The 16,744-nt window shown below is 38.9% G+C and overlaps 2 protein-coding genes across 7 annotated transcripts in view; one reads left to right on the top strand and one right to left on the bottom strand.

Moving 5' to 3' along the window:
* The window catches only part of LOC111871243 (pancreatic lipase-related protein 2), a 35,419-nt gene extending 32,614 nt beyond the window's left edge, over nt 1-2,805 (bottom strand). Inside the window, exon 1 of the mRNA XM_023864210.2 lies at nt 2,771-2,805. The gene's annotated coding sequence lies outside the window, so the exon portion shown is untranslated. The remainder of the gene's footprint in view (nt 1-2,770) is intronic.
* The window catches only part of LOC111871218, a 31,365-nt gene that overhangs the window by 5,769 nt on the left and 8,852 nt on the right, over nt 1-16,744 (top strand). For 4 of the 6 annotated variants that reach the window (XM_023864163.2, XM_023864172.2, XM_023864182.2 and 1 more), the window contains exons 2-4: nt 9,328-9,796; nt 12,320-12,466; nt 15,868-16,135. In XM_023864163.2, the coding sequence (XP_023719931.1) occupies nt 9,328-9,796; nt 12,320-12,466; nt 15,868-16,135 (884 nt within the window). The remainder of the gene's footprint in view (nt 1-9,327; nt 9,797-12,319; nt 12,467-15,867; nt 16,136-16,744) is intronic. The other 2 variants (XM_023864191.2, XM_023864200.2) reach the window with 2 other exon arrangements.

Raw genomic sequence — 16,744 nt, forward strand, 5'->3', positions numbered from 1 at the left:
AAAAGTGTTCAACAATCTGCCACAAAGTATTAAAAACTTGGGCAATGATACTAAAAAGTTTAAATCAGAGTTAAAGAATTATCTACATGCTCATTCCTTCTACTCTTTAGATGAATACTTCAATGTAAATAGAGAATGATGTAAAATTAAGTTATATTAATTTTTAAGCTAAAATTGCCTGTACTTATGTATGTAACCTTTTGACTTGTTCTGTATCCAAAGGTACTAACCTACTTAGGATTTATAGAATGTAAATAAATTCAATTCAATTCAATTCAAGAGCCCTCCACTGCTCCATATCTGGAGACAGATCAGTCCAATCCATACCATTCCATCCTGTATCTGTAAGATCCATTTTAATATTGTCCACACACCTGTGCCTTGGGCTTTCCATCTGGCTTTCCCACTAATATCCTGTATGCAATCTTCTTCTCCTCCTCCTCCCCTCCCTCCCCATTTGTGCTACATGACTTCCCATCTCATCCTTGACATGATCGTTCTAATTATACTTTGAGAAGAATGCAAGTTATGAAGCTCCTCATTAGGCAGTTTTCTCCAACCTCCTGTCACTTCATCTCTCCTCAGCCCGAATATTCTCTCCAGCACCCTGTTCTTAAACACCCTCACTCTATGTTCCTCCATTAATCTCCTCTTAATTTCCACCTGAATCAGATTTGATTTGTTATTGTTCCCAAATATCTGAACTGCACCACATTTTCAAAACATCTGTTACTTATCTTTATGTCATGATTTTGCCCTGCGCTTTGGTGCTGAGACATCAGCATATGCTTAGTTTTCTCTGTGTATACTTTTAGGCCAGCCTCCTGACTAGTGTTAGTTGATGTTTGTGTGTGTTTCTTTGTGGTATCTATATTATCACCCAGTAGATTCACATCATCAGCGTAGACCAACAGCCGATGTGTCCCATTTAACTTCAGTCCCACCTGGTTTTCCTGGACCTTCCTAATGGCATATTCTAAGGCAAAGTTGAAAAGGAGTGGTGATAAAGCATCTCATTGTTTTAGACCATTCTAGACATGAAAATTAACAACAAATGTTTACCAATATGGACTTTACTATACATTATGTCTAAACACATTTGAATCAGCCTAACTAGTTTCATGAGTACCACAGATTCTGTCAGATTATTGTACAACAACTGAATCATAGTCTTTCTTGAAGTCTACAAATAACTGATGTACTGTCTCATTGTACTCCCATTTTTTCTCCAGCATGTGACGAATGAAAAAGATCATCTAGCTGGACCTAATTGTATCAGATGTGGAATATTTTCTTTTAGAAATGTTACAAGTCCTGCAAATGTTGAACGAAGTTATAAACTATTCAGTACTTTACAAGAGATTTGTTGGGACGCATGAATATATGTATCACCATCATTAAGGTGTACAGGGGAAGTAGATACAAAATGGCACACATTATTAACTGTGAATCTGGATGGATATGATTTAGGTAGCTTCACACTCCTGCCACATTATCCCTGGGGAAAGTGCATTTGGTACCCATTGGATAGGAGGCTGATTAGGCCACAGAGCCAATCTGGATATGGTTCCAAAGAGAAAAATTTTAACCCCAGTCAGGGATTGAACCACTGTCATTTAGCCCATAGCCAGTCACTTTTCTGATGAGCTATTACAGCCTTAAATATTGCAAAACAATATGATCAAATAGACAAGTGATGCTGAATGTTTAATCTGTCAGGTGAGAATGTGTTTATATAAATATGCTCTCAGTGATGTGAAATTTCTTTGGTTCTCAGCTGTAAAAACAGCTGAGAACCAAAGATATTTCACATCACTGAGAGCAAACACATTCTCACCTGACAGATTAAACATTCAGCATCACTTGTCTATTTGATCATATTGTTTTGCAATATTTAAGGCTGTAATAGCTCATCAGAAAAGTGACTGGCTATGNGCACCTGTCATCTGGGGCTGGTACAGTAGGCCAGAAGTGGCCGCAATACAAGGGACTTAGTCCCACCCCACTAGCAATAAAAAAAATAGATGGTATCCCTTCCATTATCCGTTGTAAAAGTGGAAGAGCAGCAGATTTTGATACCTTGGGTATAATATTTGCTATATTTAATGAAAGCTGTCAGTATAAAACCAAAGCAAATTCCATTTTCCTATGAGCAAAAAGTAGTAATTGTCAAAAACAGAACCGTTTAAAACTGGGGTTCTCACTGCAGTGAATATGAAAGTTACTGTGTATGATCTTTGGTTCTCACAGTGGTGATCATGATTTTACTGTATTCTGGAATGTGATACCATATAGTTCGATAGAAAGGTAGTAACATTTCAGAGGAACATTCTACCTATATCTTTATGGTAGATGGGTTTCTTCTTCCCTGAAGATGGAGGCAGCAGATGTCTCTGAAAGATTGGTGCCTACCAAAGTATATGACATCAAATTGTAGCAAACAGTAGTAATTTTTAACAACAAACTGTTAAAGTTATTCAGTTAATTACAGAAATCTGAAAGAAATAAGAAATTCATAATTTTACAGGAATAGCCCTTAGTTCAGTGACAGGTGTGGGACAAAATGCACTTAGTATGTAGTAAAATCATGGACTGGCTGTCTTGAACTGTATTACTGATGTGCTCTTTGTACTACAGCTCTTATGTGATTGTATAATTGTGTGAAATTCCTGAAATGCATAATTCATTTTGTATTTTAATTAGTGCACTTACCTGGTTACAATCACACAGTTTAATAGACACTAGGTTTGGGCCTGTGTATGAACATTACCTGAATTATTGGATTAGTTTTATTACAACATTGAGTTTTGTTACACCCGGTAGGTAGTTCATAAAAACTCATTAACAGGTCACTGAATGAGCTCAGAATTACTTGCAGCCTTTCTTTAAGTTTAATTATCACCTTAAAGATACAGTTGAACTCTTTTTGTGTTGTGTCTGGATCCTCTGGGATCCCATGCATGGAATCATAACACTGGCTGAAATTATGCCGAAGCAGAGTATCCATTATTCCCGTATAAGTTAAAAGAAGAAGGAGGAGGATGGAGAAAGGTTTCTTGAATATCACTGAGTCAGCTGCTTTGCTTGGTAAAAGAGCTGTCTCAGCACTTGTAAAGGAAATAGAAGTTTACTCAGTGGCACATAACTTCAAAAGCACTCTTCTTAACCTTTAAATAATTTGAAGCGTAATTTTCCTTCACATGGCTCATAATTAATATTTGTTTTGTTTAGTACTAGACCTGGATAAGTTGTTAGAACTGGAAATCAGAATTATCTTTAGGATTAGCTTTATTAAGGCTGAAATAAGAGCAGAACACAAAATGACTAATTGTATGGAGTAAGAGCCATTTTGAGAAGCTGATGGTCACTCAGGGACCGCCTCTGTAGTCTAGTGGTCAGAGGTCTTGGCTACAGATCCAGAGGTCCCGGGTTCGATTCCCGGCGCTACCAGATTTTCTGATAAGTAGTGAGTCTGGAATGGGGTCCACTCAGCCTCATGAGGATAATTGAGGAGCTATTTCAAGGAAATAGTGGCTCTGGTCTAGAAAACCGAGATTAACGGCGATGGGGATCCTTTGCACTGACCACACAACACCCTCTATCCGCTAAATTTGGCACTAACTTCGCTGACAAGTGACGATCCCTCGGTCAGTATAGTTTGCTTGCGGACTACAGGCCACAGACTTTTGTTTTTGTTTGATGGTCACTCAGGTGGCCAAAAAACTTGTCACTTTTTTTTTTGAACCTGAAGGTTTTGCTGCTTCAGTACTTTATTCGGTTTGTTATAAATTACAGTTTGGAATTTGACTCCTGATCCTGTGTTCCAGCATCACACCCAAATTACAAATACTGTTGTATGGTAGAACTTACCAATTATATACATAAGCATTTTAGTTACATTCCCTTACTACTCCTACATATTGCTACTCATCTGCGTTGTTCTCATTATTTCTTACTGCCCTTCCTCATTTCTCTTTGCATGAGGAATGAGGGGTGAGGAGCAGCATGTACGAGTATGTCCCTATTTTTTGCCACTGCTTTTTATTCTTGCAGCCTACTATCCTCCTAATACACATTTCTGCATCAGTGTTCCTAAACCTCATGTTTAAAATCTGGTGCCTCCAAATTTTTGTTCCTTCCCTTCTTAGTATGTGACTCCCGTCTTCATTGCTGCATGTGGGACAAAGCCCCTACGAGTATGTATCAGTCATTGTTCCTTCAGTTTCCAAATTTTTATCTTCTACCATATTATTATTCTCATGGTCCACACCATATCTCATGCAGTTAGTTGCTGGCTTCCCACCGCGGCTGCCCAGGTTGAAGCCCTGGTCTGGTCATGTGGGATTTGTGGTGAACAAAGTGGCACTGAGGCAGGTTTTTTTGAGCACTTCAGTTTACCTTTGCCAATCTTCATTCCACCAGTTGCTCCACAATCACTGTCATCTATCATCTGGGGCTGGTACCATAGGCCACTAGTGGCTGCAGTACCAAGTGGACTCAGTCTCATCCCACTAAGTATAATAATAATAAAAATATATTCTCATGGTTTCAGCTGTATGTATTTTTGTACATTCTTATTTCATCAAATTGCTTCTTAAACTGTTATACAATGTTAGTGAGCTTCTCTCTCTCACACACACACACTTTCACACACGCATGCACGCGCACACACACAAAAAAAATTATAGCTTCCATTTGCACCTTTCTATATTAACACTTATTCTTATGCAATCTTTATTGCTGTTCCTTACATTATCCCAAATATCTGATGTTCCCCCTTTTCAGTTCCTGTTTAATTCTGATTATGCAGTTTTCTTCCCTGATTTTCTGGTGCCCCTGTATGTCCCTTGACGGATTTGTGTTATCTGTTTCTGACACTTGTAACCAACATTTAATTACTGTATTTAATACTCTGACTGGGGACACATGGTAGCATAGTTGGTTGAGGCACTATGCTACAAGCTGGAAGGTCGCAGGATTGAATCCCGATGAGCAGTTTACCTAATCCTTCCAGATGCACTATGGCCCTGTGGTCAACTCAGCCTCAAACAGAAATGGGTACCAGGGATATTCTGGGTGGTAAAGGGCGGCTGGTGCGTAGGGCTGACAACCTTACTGCCATCTATGAACTGATTGTCTAGGAAATGTGGTAACCTCAACTTCTCATATCCCTATGGGCCTCCATGGCCTGTTACAGGGATACCTTTACTTACTTTTTAATACTCTGACCTTGTTTGCCTTCCCAATGTCCTTCACACAAGCACCATTTGTTGATGCCAATGGTACCCCCATTACATCTTTTACAAAATATGTCATGTGCTTTCTCTGCATCATCCATCCAACCTTAATCCCCAAAATTTAAATCTCTGCAACCATCATGACTCTGTTAGTGAAGTGTAATTTTTCTAATACTGTGACCTTTATGTTCATGCCCTTGCTAAACATCTGGTGATACTAGTCAGTATTAATAATCTTTAAATATGCTGAATGAAGCTTAATACAGTGCACAACCGTCTCATTGAATCGAAAGTTTCATTACTGTGTTCATGAAATGACTCCAGTTCAAACACTCACATGCTGTATCTTTAAGAGCTTCTTTAAGAACATTAATAAACAGTGAAACTGTTGTTTGTTTGCTCAGAAATGGAGACATTGTGATAGCCTAACACATCACACTTAAAGAGCTGGCTGTCATGTGGTTTTGAATTTAATGCTGCATATACAAGTTATGAAATACCTCTATATCTGCCAGAGAAAGTATGAATAAAACGTGTATCTCTGAACAGGTTGATGTAGCAATAACACTCCATATTTATATATGAGAGATGCTTGGTTCAAAGTTGGCTGGGATGCCAGCTGTCTTGACTGTTTTTTTTTTGTTGTTATTTTCCTCAGTACCGTCAGACAAATTCTGGGATAGTATCTTGATTAGTCCATGAAGTTTCCTTCCAGATCTTTTCCAATTCATTATTCACGAGGCATCTGCTGTTTCGTTTCCAGCAATACCCTCATGCCCCGGCACCATATCAGTTGCACCCTGTTATGTTTGGCCAGTTCCATAAGGGTTTGGTGGTGATCCCAGCCCAATTTTGAAGATGGTAAGCGTACTGGTTGGCCAAGAACGGTCAGAACTGAAGTCAGGATCCCAAGAAGTTTCAATGTTTGTGTATGCTAACCGCTCGCAAACAGTAGATGAAATCACAACCAGCAGCATGAGCAGCAGGGATTAGTCATGGTTCTTGCCACAAAATTGTGTCTTATGACCTGAACATGTCTCGTGTTACCGAGCACAGTGTTCCACACATCCTGGCACAAGGCCAGTGTGATGATCACTCAGGAATTTGCCGTGACCTGATCGATAGTGCTGACAAAGATGGAACATTTCTCATCTGGATCATAACAGGAGATGAAACATGGTGTTTTCTGTGTGAACCACAACTGAAGTGACAATTGGTCACCTGGAAATTGTCATCGTCTCCAAGAAATAAGAAACTGCGACAGGACATGTGAGAAGGCAAGGTGATACTTGAACTGTTTTTCGACTCATCTGGAATTATTCACATGAATTCATCACAGAAGGAGTGACTGTAAAGAAGCATCGCTACAAGGAGATCCCTCGCCATCTATGCAGTTCAGTTCATTGTAAGTGTCCTGAGCTTTGGCGCTGGAAGAACTGGCTGTTGCTAAATGAAAGTACCCCTGCACATCGCTCTGTGCTTGTCCAAGAGGAGCTGGCAAAATGACAGGTCACTGTTTTGTCACACACTTCCTTCCTCACCTGATCTTGCACCATACAATTTATATTTTTTTCCACGCTTGAAAGAAAAGCTACATGGGCATTGATTACATTCGGCCAAGGAGATCGTCACTTACGCAAGGGAAGCCATGTGGGACCTTCCTGCAGATACCTTTCAGCAGTGTTTCCAGCAGATATACCAACGTTGGCAGACTTGCATAGCAGCCAAAAGCGATTGTTTTGAGGGAGAATGTGGTTATATGTAAGTGTGTGCGAGAGCGGCCTCCGTAGTCTAGAGGTAACGTTCCCACCTCATGACTCGTAGTACGTGGGTTCAAATACCTGGCGGAGGTCGTCGAATTTTTAAGGGTGAAAAAATTCAGGGAACAAGTCCTCCGGGAGGGACTTTAAGCCATGGGTCCCATGTCGTAGCTTTACAGCACGTAAAAGAACCTCATACCTCCAAAGGAGGTCACTGAGCAAAATTGCGGACGTTTGCTGCCCAACAGCAGTCACTAATACCTCCGGTAGAGGGGGGGAAGCATTATAGATACTTCTTAGCCAGTAGAGCCGGTCTTGCTGGCTGGGCGGGACTGATGGTAAGCACCAATACCGGTAGGATATAGAGGCTGGTAGAAATCATAGAGGGAAGCACAATGGACCAATACAGGTCTAAGTGCATGGGGAAACCCACCCTCTCTAATAACTAACTAACTAAGTGTGTGCAAGTATCTTGTATTATGGTGTGAAAAAACCATAGACCACGAAATTATTGACTGTATTAGTATATGTGTGTGACTAAATCAAGGGACATGCAAGTAGAGGAATGGACACACTGAGTTGAGTAGTAAAGTTTGAAAGAAGAAAATCTGTTCCATGGAACCCTACCAGGTATTGCTGTTAATATACACAGTTTAATTATTCAGAGTATTAAATCCTGAAACCAAGCAAGTTGACTAATGCAATTCCCTTGCCATCATTACAACATACTCATCTGTCACCTCTCCCTAAGGTGTTCCCTGACCAGGCAGCATGTTATCGCATCCACAGTCTTTAAGTCTGGAGCTTCGTTATGGTCCTAGCACTTTGATGGTTACAGAGTAAAGAAGTTTATGTTTTAGTTTTAAGCATTCATGACATAGACTTGAGATCAATAAAATTAAATGACTTTCATGTATTTTAAAGAAATAGGTTTAAATATATAATTAGAACCAGCATATAATTTATTTTCATTGTGTAACATTGTATATACTTCAAAAGTGATAAGACATATTTATGTGTAGGAAAAGCATACATAGTTTATGTGAGGTAGAGTTGCGTTATCATCTGTACATGTGAAGTAGTGAATATGAAGATACACAATATGGGATTGTGGGGATAGAGATAGTAGAATCAGTAGTTGTGTTCTTATCAAACATGCTCTTTGTCAAGTCTGTGAAACTTTTAAGCCTATATTCCATCTTAGGGGATAAAGTAGGCTAATGAAATCACCATGCTCTGTGTGTGTGTTGCCCTCGTGAATTTTTTTATCAGTTGACCGATCATTATGAAATTTGGTATTAATATAATGCCATTAGAGACCACTCCAGTTTCGTAATTTTTAATATCCTCTGATTTATGTGCAGACTTGTGAGTTTGGAATACCGCAAGCATCACTTACTATAGTGTCTTGTAATTTTTTAATGAAAAATATTTTTGAAAAAGAAAAGTATGCAACTTTTTGTAGTTTCCACATAGAAAGTAACAGAACCTACTTTAAAGGAGATTAACCTCCCATCCCTGGAAGTGCCCTGTCTTAGCTTTCACAGATTCATTCTCTGTACTTTTGATTAGGGCCGATATATCTTTGCTGAAATATGCTCCTTCCTGATGCATCTCTCTGATAAATTTAAATCTCACGATGGAACCACTGAATTATTGATGTTTCTGTTGGAATTTTAAGGGAACAAACAAATTTGCTGAAAATTTTAATTATGGAAGAAAATAAAATTTTTTAGTAGCACTGCCTTCGGTGTTGTAATATTTATGTAGTTCTGAGAGAGCCTGACATTTGGAGGCGCATATTGCCTCCACCCTTGGGGTCAAAGGGTAAGCCAAACAAGAAACTAGCGTTGTGGGGTGGAGCTCAGGCAGCTGCCTCTCATCCTGGATTTTTTAAAAAAAAATCTGTCGCAAAAGGAAGGAAGACATCATGGACGTGAATCAGTGCAACAGGACACTAAAATACAACAGAAGGAAACATACCTAATATTAATACCAAAATTCAAATTATTAATAAATTATGAGTATTCTTCTGTCTAAATAATTTAGAATGATCAGTAAAAATGATCTTAAATGACTTAAGGTAAGTTTGTAAGGACATTTTCTGGAAAAATTTATGTACCTGTGGGATTTCTACCTTCCCCCCCCCCCAGTATCAGGACAGCAATTTATATTTACTTTTCGACATTCACTTTATTTGCATTTTAATTCATTCAGATGTTAGGACTTGCCATAAGCGGTAAAATGATGTATTTTTTTTTTGTAATAATCAAATGAGTGACAAATATTCTCAGATATTTCATGTACTTATAGTAACTTAATTTTTTCAGGAATCCAACCCAAGCAAGAAAAGAAGATGGTGTGAAATTTGATGAACTAGCAGCAGTTGAGGGAGAGTTAGAATGTGGCATGCAGTCACTAAGTGACTCTTCAGACAAGCTGCATGATTTAAAATATCAGTCCTATTCAACACCACCTCCTGAACAAAAGAATTCTGATATGATCACAGAGCAACAGGAATGTATGCAAAGCAGACTGTATATGAGAAGGTTTATAAACATTCTCCTGAAAGTGAGTAAATTAGAGGAGGAAATGCCAGAGAATTTGGATGCACACCTTTATATTACAGTAACACCAGAACAACTGACAGTTCTGCAACAGTTCAGTGAAGGAAGTAACGATGTCACACTTCATGATTTGGATAGTGTTCTCTCCTCTGTTCTTTTTTTGTCAACATCAGACGCCTCTAAAGAGTATATTCCATGGTTTTTTATAACTGATATTCTTCTGTCTAAAGAGGTAAGAAATATTACTCAGATGTAGTAGTGTATTTTGCATATCCTTCAGCAAATCTGCACATTTTTGTGCATCAGAATTCTTTATGTGATGTGCTGGTAGTCATGTTTCGTCTTCAGATCCTTACTGAGGATGATGTGACAACTATTAGCCAAAATTCCAACTTTTTTTTGTTGAATCAGGCACACTTGTTTCACATCCCCATTTCTCATCTGTCAGCAGTTCATGACTCTGATGTGCTTGAGTAAGCTCCAGTATACCTGCTACAATTTGACTTTAATTATTTCTCATTTGGAACTTTTTGAAGCTCCTGAATAAACCTAAAATTGTTAACCAGGCATTGTAATATGTAAAAGTGATTGTAGGTCCATCTGACCATATAGTGAGTGTAACTCATGAAAGACAACGCTGTTATCTACTCCTTCCCCACCAGAGTAGAATTGAAAGCACATACAGTGGAACCTTGCTTAAAGAGCATAATTCGTTCCAGAATCTTACTCGTAATGCAAAACACTCATTATGCGAAACAATTTTTCCCATATAAATTAATGTAAAATGTGATAATGTGTTCCATGCTGAAAAAAAATACTAAAAAAATTTATGTATAACGTTTATTCAAAGAAAATTATATATACATTGTTAAGGAGCGTGAATCATCTTCATCTTTTCTTTTATGCAGAATGAACCAACCTGGAATGCGAATTCGATTTGCAGAAAACAAAAAAAATTGAAATAATTAGTTTATTATTTATGATACATATCTAATTGTTTTTTACTAGAAAGCTATCTAGAGACATTTGTTTTTGCCGACGCTTCAAAATTTGGTGAAAATGTGAGACAGCATTATCATTAAATAAATTTGTAGCACACATAGCCACTGCCTTATTAGGGTGATGCTTCTCAGTGTACAGTGCAACAGTTTCCCATGCTTTCAGCATTTATCTTATTGCGCCAGAAGATTGTTGCTTTGCTGTTACCTCCTCCTCCTATGACAAACTCTCCTCCACAACTTCTTGCTGTGAAACACAATGCAACTCCAAATCGTTGATGTAGACTGATTGTATGTGCATGCTAGATCAGCCACGCTCACACCTCGTTCTCGCTTTTCAATGATTTTATGTTTCATTTCTACGGTTATTTTTATTCTCTTATGGCTGTCTTTTTGCGGCTTTTTCTTTGGGACATTTTTGCAAGGGTTATTAAACTTTGCACACAAAAAAAACACATATATGAGTAATATGTCTGAACACAAGTTTGGAAAAATGTGTGATCACAAGAGACACTAATGGAACTAGCGGAACGAGTGCTAAACACAGACTGATGTAGCAAGCGCGCAATCTGGGACTTCCCCTCTCGTCACTTGTTATGCGAAACGTCACTCGTTAAGTGAGTCATTTTTTTTACAATTTGTTTTGCTCGTTATGCGAATTACTCGTTATGAGAGGTACTCGTTAAGCGAGCTTCCACTGTAGTTCATCAGAATAGCCTGACTTTTGAATCAGTGGGTTTCTGCAAGTAGAAGAGAAAAGTATTAATTTGTGATGCTTTGCTGAGTTGACATTAGCGTGAAATTTATCTTAAAACAAGAAGTTCTGTGAAGAAGTAATTGCCTACTTTTCTTTCTTTACACATTGAGTACTTGATGACACAGACTGCATAGAAAGCACTACATCAAACAGCTCTTCTGTTGTACATGTAGTTGTTGCTGCAGGAACACATTTATTGAGCTGTTACGTAGCAACTGGAACATGTTTACCAGTCCATTGCCTAGCAATGACAAGAGGAATACACAGACACAGACGGCAAGGTGATTTCACAAGCCTGCTTTTATTTTCCAAATTAAGGGAAGTAGGCTAAAATATTAGGCAGCTTCTGTTAAATTTGCATCATTTAGCATCTATCTGGCTGTAAGAAAACACATTGACACATTCCAGTTTAATTCTACTGGTCCAAAATAATGGACACTTTACATGAAGACACACAAGAATTTCTGTGTTTCTTGAGCATATCTCATTAAATAATTATGGGGGGAAAGGTGTTTCATGCAAAATTTGTAGCAGAAGATGAAATACACGCTTTGTTTCAATTACACTCTTTCGGTAAGCCTGTGGGTTTTGAGGTAATTAAAAAGAGAATTGTTGTGCAATTGGTATACACATGTTTCCTAACTTAAGTATTTCATACTCAGTTGCAGTCTGCCATACACATGAGAAGATTTCAGAAGAATCCCCAGTAGTTTTCTGAACACATGCTAAGACTACCCAAGCTTCTTATTTAGAGTAACATTAAACATAAATTCCTCCCATCTCAGTTTAATAGGTCTGCATGTATATAAATATATATTTCATTAAAATATAATTGATTTGCTCATGAAGTCTGTTCTTGATAATCATAATAGGCCAGTTGTTTCAGCAAATGAGGTAGGGCTTCTGTTCATGTACCTTCATATTGTCAACATGTTCAGTTATGAATGTTTGAATAGGTATTTTTCCTTCTTTAATGTGTCCTGTTTTTTTTTTCTTCCAGGTATTAATGACACTTGTGTTTGGGTGCTTGCTCATTTTCCTGATGTGGAAGGTACTGAACGGCCACAGCTTGTATCAAATTGTGATGATGTTCTTGGTGTCATTAGTGATGATAAGCTTCTTTGTGACATACTGTCGACTGTACAAGGTAAGACTTTTACAGTCAGGCTTCATTTTACTTCAGTGAACTAAGGTAATTTTTTAATAGAAAGACATGATTGTGCATATAATCAAATGTCCCTGTGCGTTTTCTGTACTGGTATTGGTGTGATTGCTCTTATATATCTTTTTAGGTATTGAATATACCTTCAGTGTAGTCACCAGCATTGTGTACAACCCATTGCCAGCGATGAGGAAGTCGTAGGATACCTTTATCAGCACCTGTTGTGTTGATAGTTTGAATGGAGCGGTCTACTGCCTGAAGAATCTCTGGAACAGTTCTGAAGCAAATGCCACAAAGTGGTTCCTTCATCTTAGGAATTAAGTCGAAGTCACAAGGGCTTAAGTCTGGGGAGTATGGTGGATGGTTCAGTACTTCCCAGCCCCATCAATCTAACAAATCAGCCACAGCTTGCCATTTCAGCATTTCTGTCAAATCACGCGGAACCCCTCGTCATGCAGTTTTGCTCATGCCCAGGTGTTCCTTCAGAATGTAAAGCACAATCGTATGCGCTAATCCTGTCTCACGGGCCAGCTCATGAATCGTATGGCATCTATCACTCTCCAGTAAGGTGGAAAGAGCATACACCTCTTTTTCACTGACACTAGGACGACCTGACCGATGCATGTCTGCCACGTTTTGGCGTCCCTCGTTGAAGGCTTTTACTGACTTTGCCACTGTTCTGTAAGGCAGTGCAGATTCCCCACAATCCTCTTGAAGACCTTGATGACATTGTTGTGCTGTACAGCCTCTGGCACATTCAATCTTTATCCAACTCCGTTGTTCCTGTTTTGAAAACATCGTGACAGCACTACATTAGACCGCGAGCTAACACAAGGCCCTGTTCTTCTCGTCACTGCGCATGCACGTGATGTGGGAAGGGAAAGTCAATTTGCTCTGATGTAAGGTAAGTACGTAACTAATGTGTGGTATAAGCGACATTATTTGGTTCCGTCGCATGGCGCCTCTAGAGCAGTGTTGCCACTATTAAAAGTCCCAACCCTCGTATATACAGGGTATCCCAGGAGGAATGTGCCAAACTTCGGGAGGGTGTTCCTTATGTTAAAGTATGCCGATATAACCCAAAACACCTGTGTCCAAAGTTGAACGGTTACGGAGATAATGGCCCGATAAAAGTGTGGTCTTCTGGCGGGTCCACGCACTATGCCTGTCAGCTGAGACGTCTTATCTATGTTTGTCCTTGAGTGTGGTGATTCACACTAGCCGTAAGCTCATGTGCTACCTACAGAGTACGTTGCGGCCGGGTCGTGAATGGTTGGTAATTAGTTGTGCGGAGTTGCTGAAATGCCTTTTGTGTTTTCACACATGGAATATTGTGATACACATTTTGTGTGTGGATTTTGCGGTGGCAATGCACGTGTTGCTGTTGAAGAATACCAAAGGCGTTTTCCTGATAGAAGGATTACATGTCGAAGTGTATTTACGCGAATTCACTAGACATTGCATGATACTGGTTCTCTTCCGTGTGTTTCTGTGCACTCTGAAAGGGAGGATGTACGAATGATAAACACACGAGAGAACATTCTTGAGATGGTTCAGAGAAGTCCACATCTGTCCACTCGTAGAATGGCCTCTCACATCGGCTTATCACGTATGCAGGTGTGGCGAACTTTACACGATGAAGAGTTGTATCCTTACCATGATCAAAGGGTACAACATTTGGAACCAGGTGACCATGCACAGCATATGGATTCGTGCCACTGGATAAAAGCTCATCCCGAACTGTTAAGCATCATTTTATTCAGTGATGAGGCATCTTTTACCCTGGATGATGTAAATAATTTATGAAATGTGCATACGTGGTCCCATAATAATCCACATGAGATAATGGAAACGAAATTCCAGAAGACATTTTCCATGAATGTACGTTTAATACAGTTATGTAGTCTGTTTATACCAGAATGTGCAGTCAGCCATGTTACGTCAGCGCTTGCCAGTTATGTGTCATGTATAGTGTTTGGAAACCTAAGGACAATTATGACATGGCGAGCAAGTATTTTGTACTTCAATTTTATGGCTTCATGTCACTCACAAGTTAGTTTGATGTTACATACATTATTAACATTACAGAAACCACATATTCCTGGCAATTTTTTGCTATGTATTTTGTAATCAGCAAGTGTGTAACACCAGTCAAAGTTTCACACTTCTCAGGCCATTATCTCCGTAACCGTTCAACTTTGGACATAGGTGTGAGGGACACTCTGTATAAGAGCAGTCACACCAAAACCAGTACAGAGAATGCAAAGGGACACTTGAACAATCAAGGAAACAATACACCAACAAAATACATAAGTACAGGAATACAACACTTAGATATATACAGTAGTATAACCAAACAGTAAAAGCAGAATTATATTGTGCCGTGTTGCGCAATGGAGGACAACCCCTCATCCCTCCGGTGGTGACGTAACACTTTCGGAGCGTTGCCGTTGCTACGGTAGTAAGCCAGTCAACACCCCGCCTCTCCCCGCGGTGACATAACACGGGATGCCGCCGTTGCTACACAGCAGGAAACAACTCCCGACAGCGTTGCTAGCAACATGGCGCCAGACAACAGTGGTGCCTATTATGTGGCTGTTTTCTGTGTTGTCTGGAATAGGCTAAATAAGGAGCAGCGAAGAATATTCACAGTTCTCAAGTTCTCGAGTTACGAGTTGCGAGTCAACCTTTCAGTGGTAGTCTAGCATTTGCAGTCTAGTATTTGTGATACTGCTGATGGCAGTAATTGTCAGATTGTAATTTGTGTGATTGTAAGAGCGAATGTGGAATAAATTCGCTATACCAAATACAGCGTGAAGTTATTTGTCGCGTTACATACCCGACAGCGTGACAATATTAATAAAATATGTGTTGTACATTACAGAGACACAGCCACGTTTCAAAAAAGATATGAAGAAAACATGAAAGATGTAACTGAAAGAGTGATATTTGATTAGTGTGCAGTGCATTAGACTCTTTGTAAAATGTTTCCTGAAGGTGGCCTTATATGGCCAAAACATGTAGCACTGTGATAATGCATATATATATTAATATTTAATAATTTTAATAACATTGTTTATTTTTAACAATTGTAAGGATTAATTTGAATCAGTGTTTTTAATTTGTTGCATTATAGATGGAAAAAAATAGACTGTGACACTTCAATGCAACAGGATGCTCAATTGTAATATTTGTGATTTTTAGTTTTGTGTGCATTTCACATCTGTTCCATGCATAATATATTCCCCAAACCTCCAACCTCTTTGATTTGTTTGTCCTAATAAGATTTGAGTGTAAATGAATATATAGTTAATTTCATATATGTTTGTGCCTAGATTAGCCATGTGTTGCAAGTCAGTAAGAATTATTAATAATTTTTATTTCAGGAAGTGGAAATAAAACAGTATGCAACCATAAAGACAAACCCTGAGGTGCCACTAGGTTGCCGTCCATCCTCAGATTTGTCCTGGTATGAGGCAGGTATGCGGCTATTTCACAGAGTTGAATGCCATAAATATTATGAAGCTGTCATGTTAGATCCAGCTCTAAAGGTCACTCCAACTGTTGTTTTGTCTGAGATGGTAGCAGATTTCATTCTGCATCCAAGTGGCAAGTTAGGCTCTGCTATTGCAGACTTCTCAAATAATATACTAGGTAAGTTATATTTTGTTGTGGTGAACTTATGTAATAGCCATAATTGCATGATGGCAAATACTTTGGTAAAGGTCAGAAATATGAGAAGATGTGTGATCCTAATAGTAGATGTGAAATATTCTTTTGCCATTTTCATTCTGTGAACTGTTTTACTGCATATTTTGGCCTGTCAGCTGTTTCTTGGCTATCATTCCATTTATTTCAATATTTCTTTAACCCTTCCACGCGGTCATTTAAATTTCGCGGCCGTCTCTCCGGCGGTAATATATTCAGCCGTCCATTTAAATTTTGCTCGAAAATGATTTATTCATCATTGTTCTTAAATTATATGAGATAGGAACATGAAACTTTCACTAAAATGATCTTAAAAGGTGGTTTTATAACCTTACCTTATAATATGAGCGCCCTGTATCTCGGCAATGGAAGCAGGTTGTTTAGTATTTGAGCAGTGAATGGTACGCCTTGAAGGATGAAACTTTCACTAAAATGATCTTAAAAGATGGTTTTATAACCTTGCCTTATAATATGAACGCCCGGTATCTCGGCAATGCAAGCAGGTGACGCCTTGAAGCATTCGTCTAAACACAGCGCTGGCTCACATTCACCACA

This window comes from Cryptotermes secundus, unplaced genomic scaffold (genome assembly GCF_002891405.2).
Source record: "Cryptotermes secundus unplaced genomic scaffold, Csec_1.0 scaffold152, whole genome shotgun sequence".
NCBI classification, from domain to species: Eukaryota; Metazoa; Arthropoda; class Insecta; order Blattodea; family Kalotermitidae; genus Cryptotermes; species Cryptotermes secundus.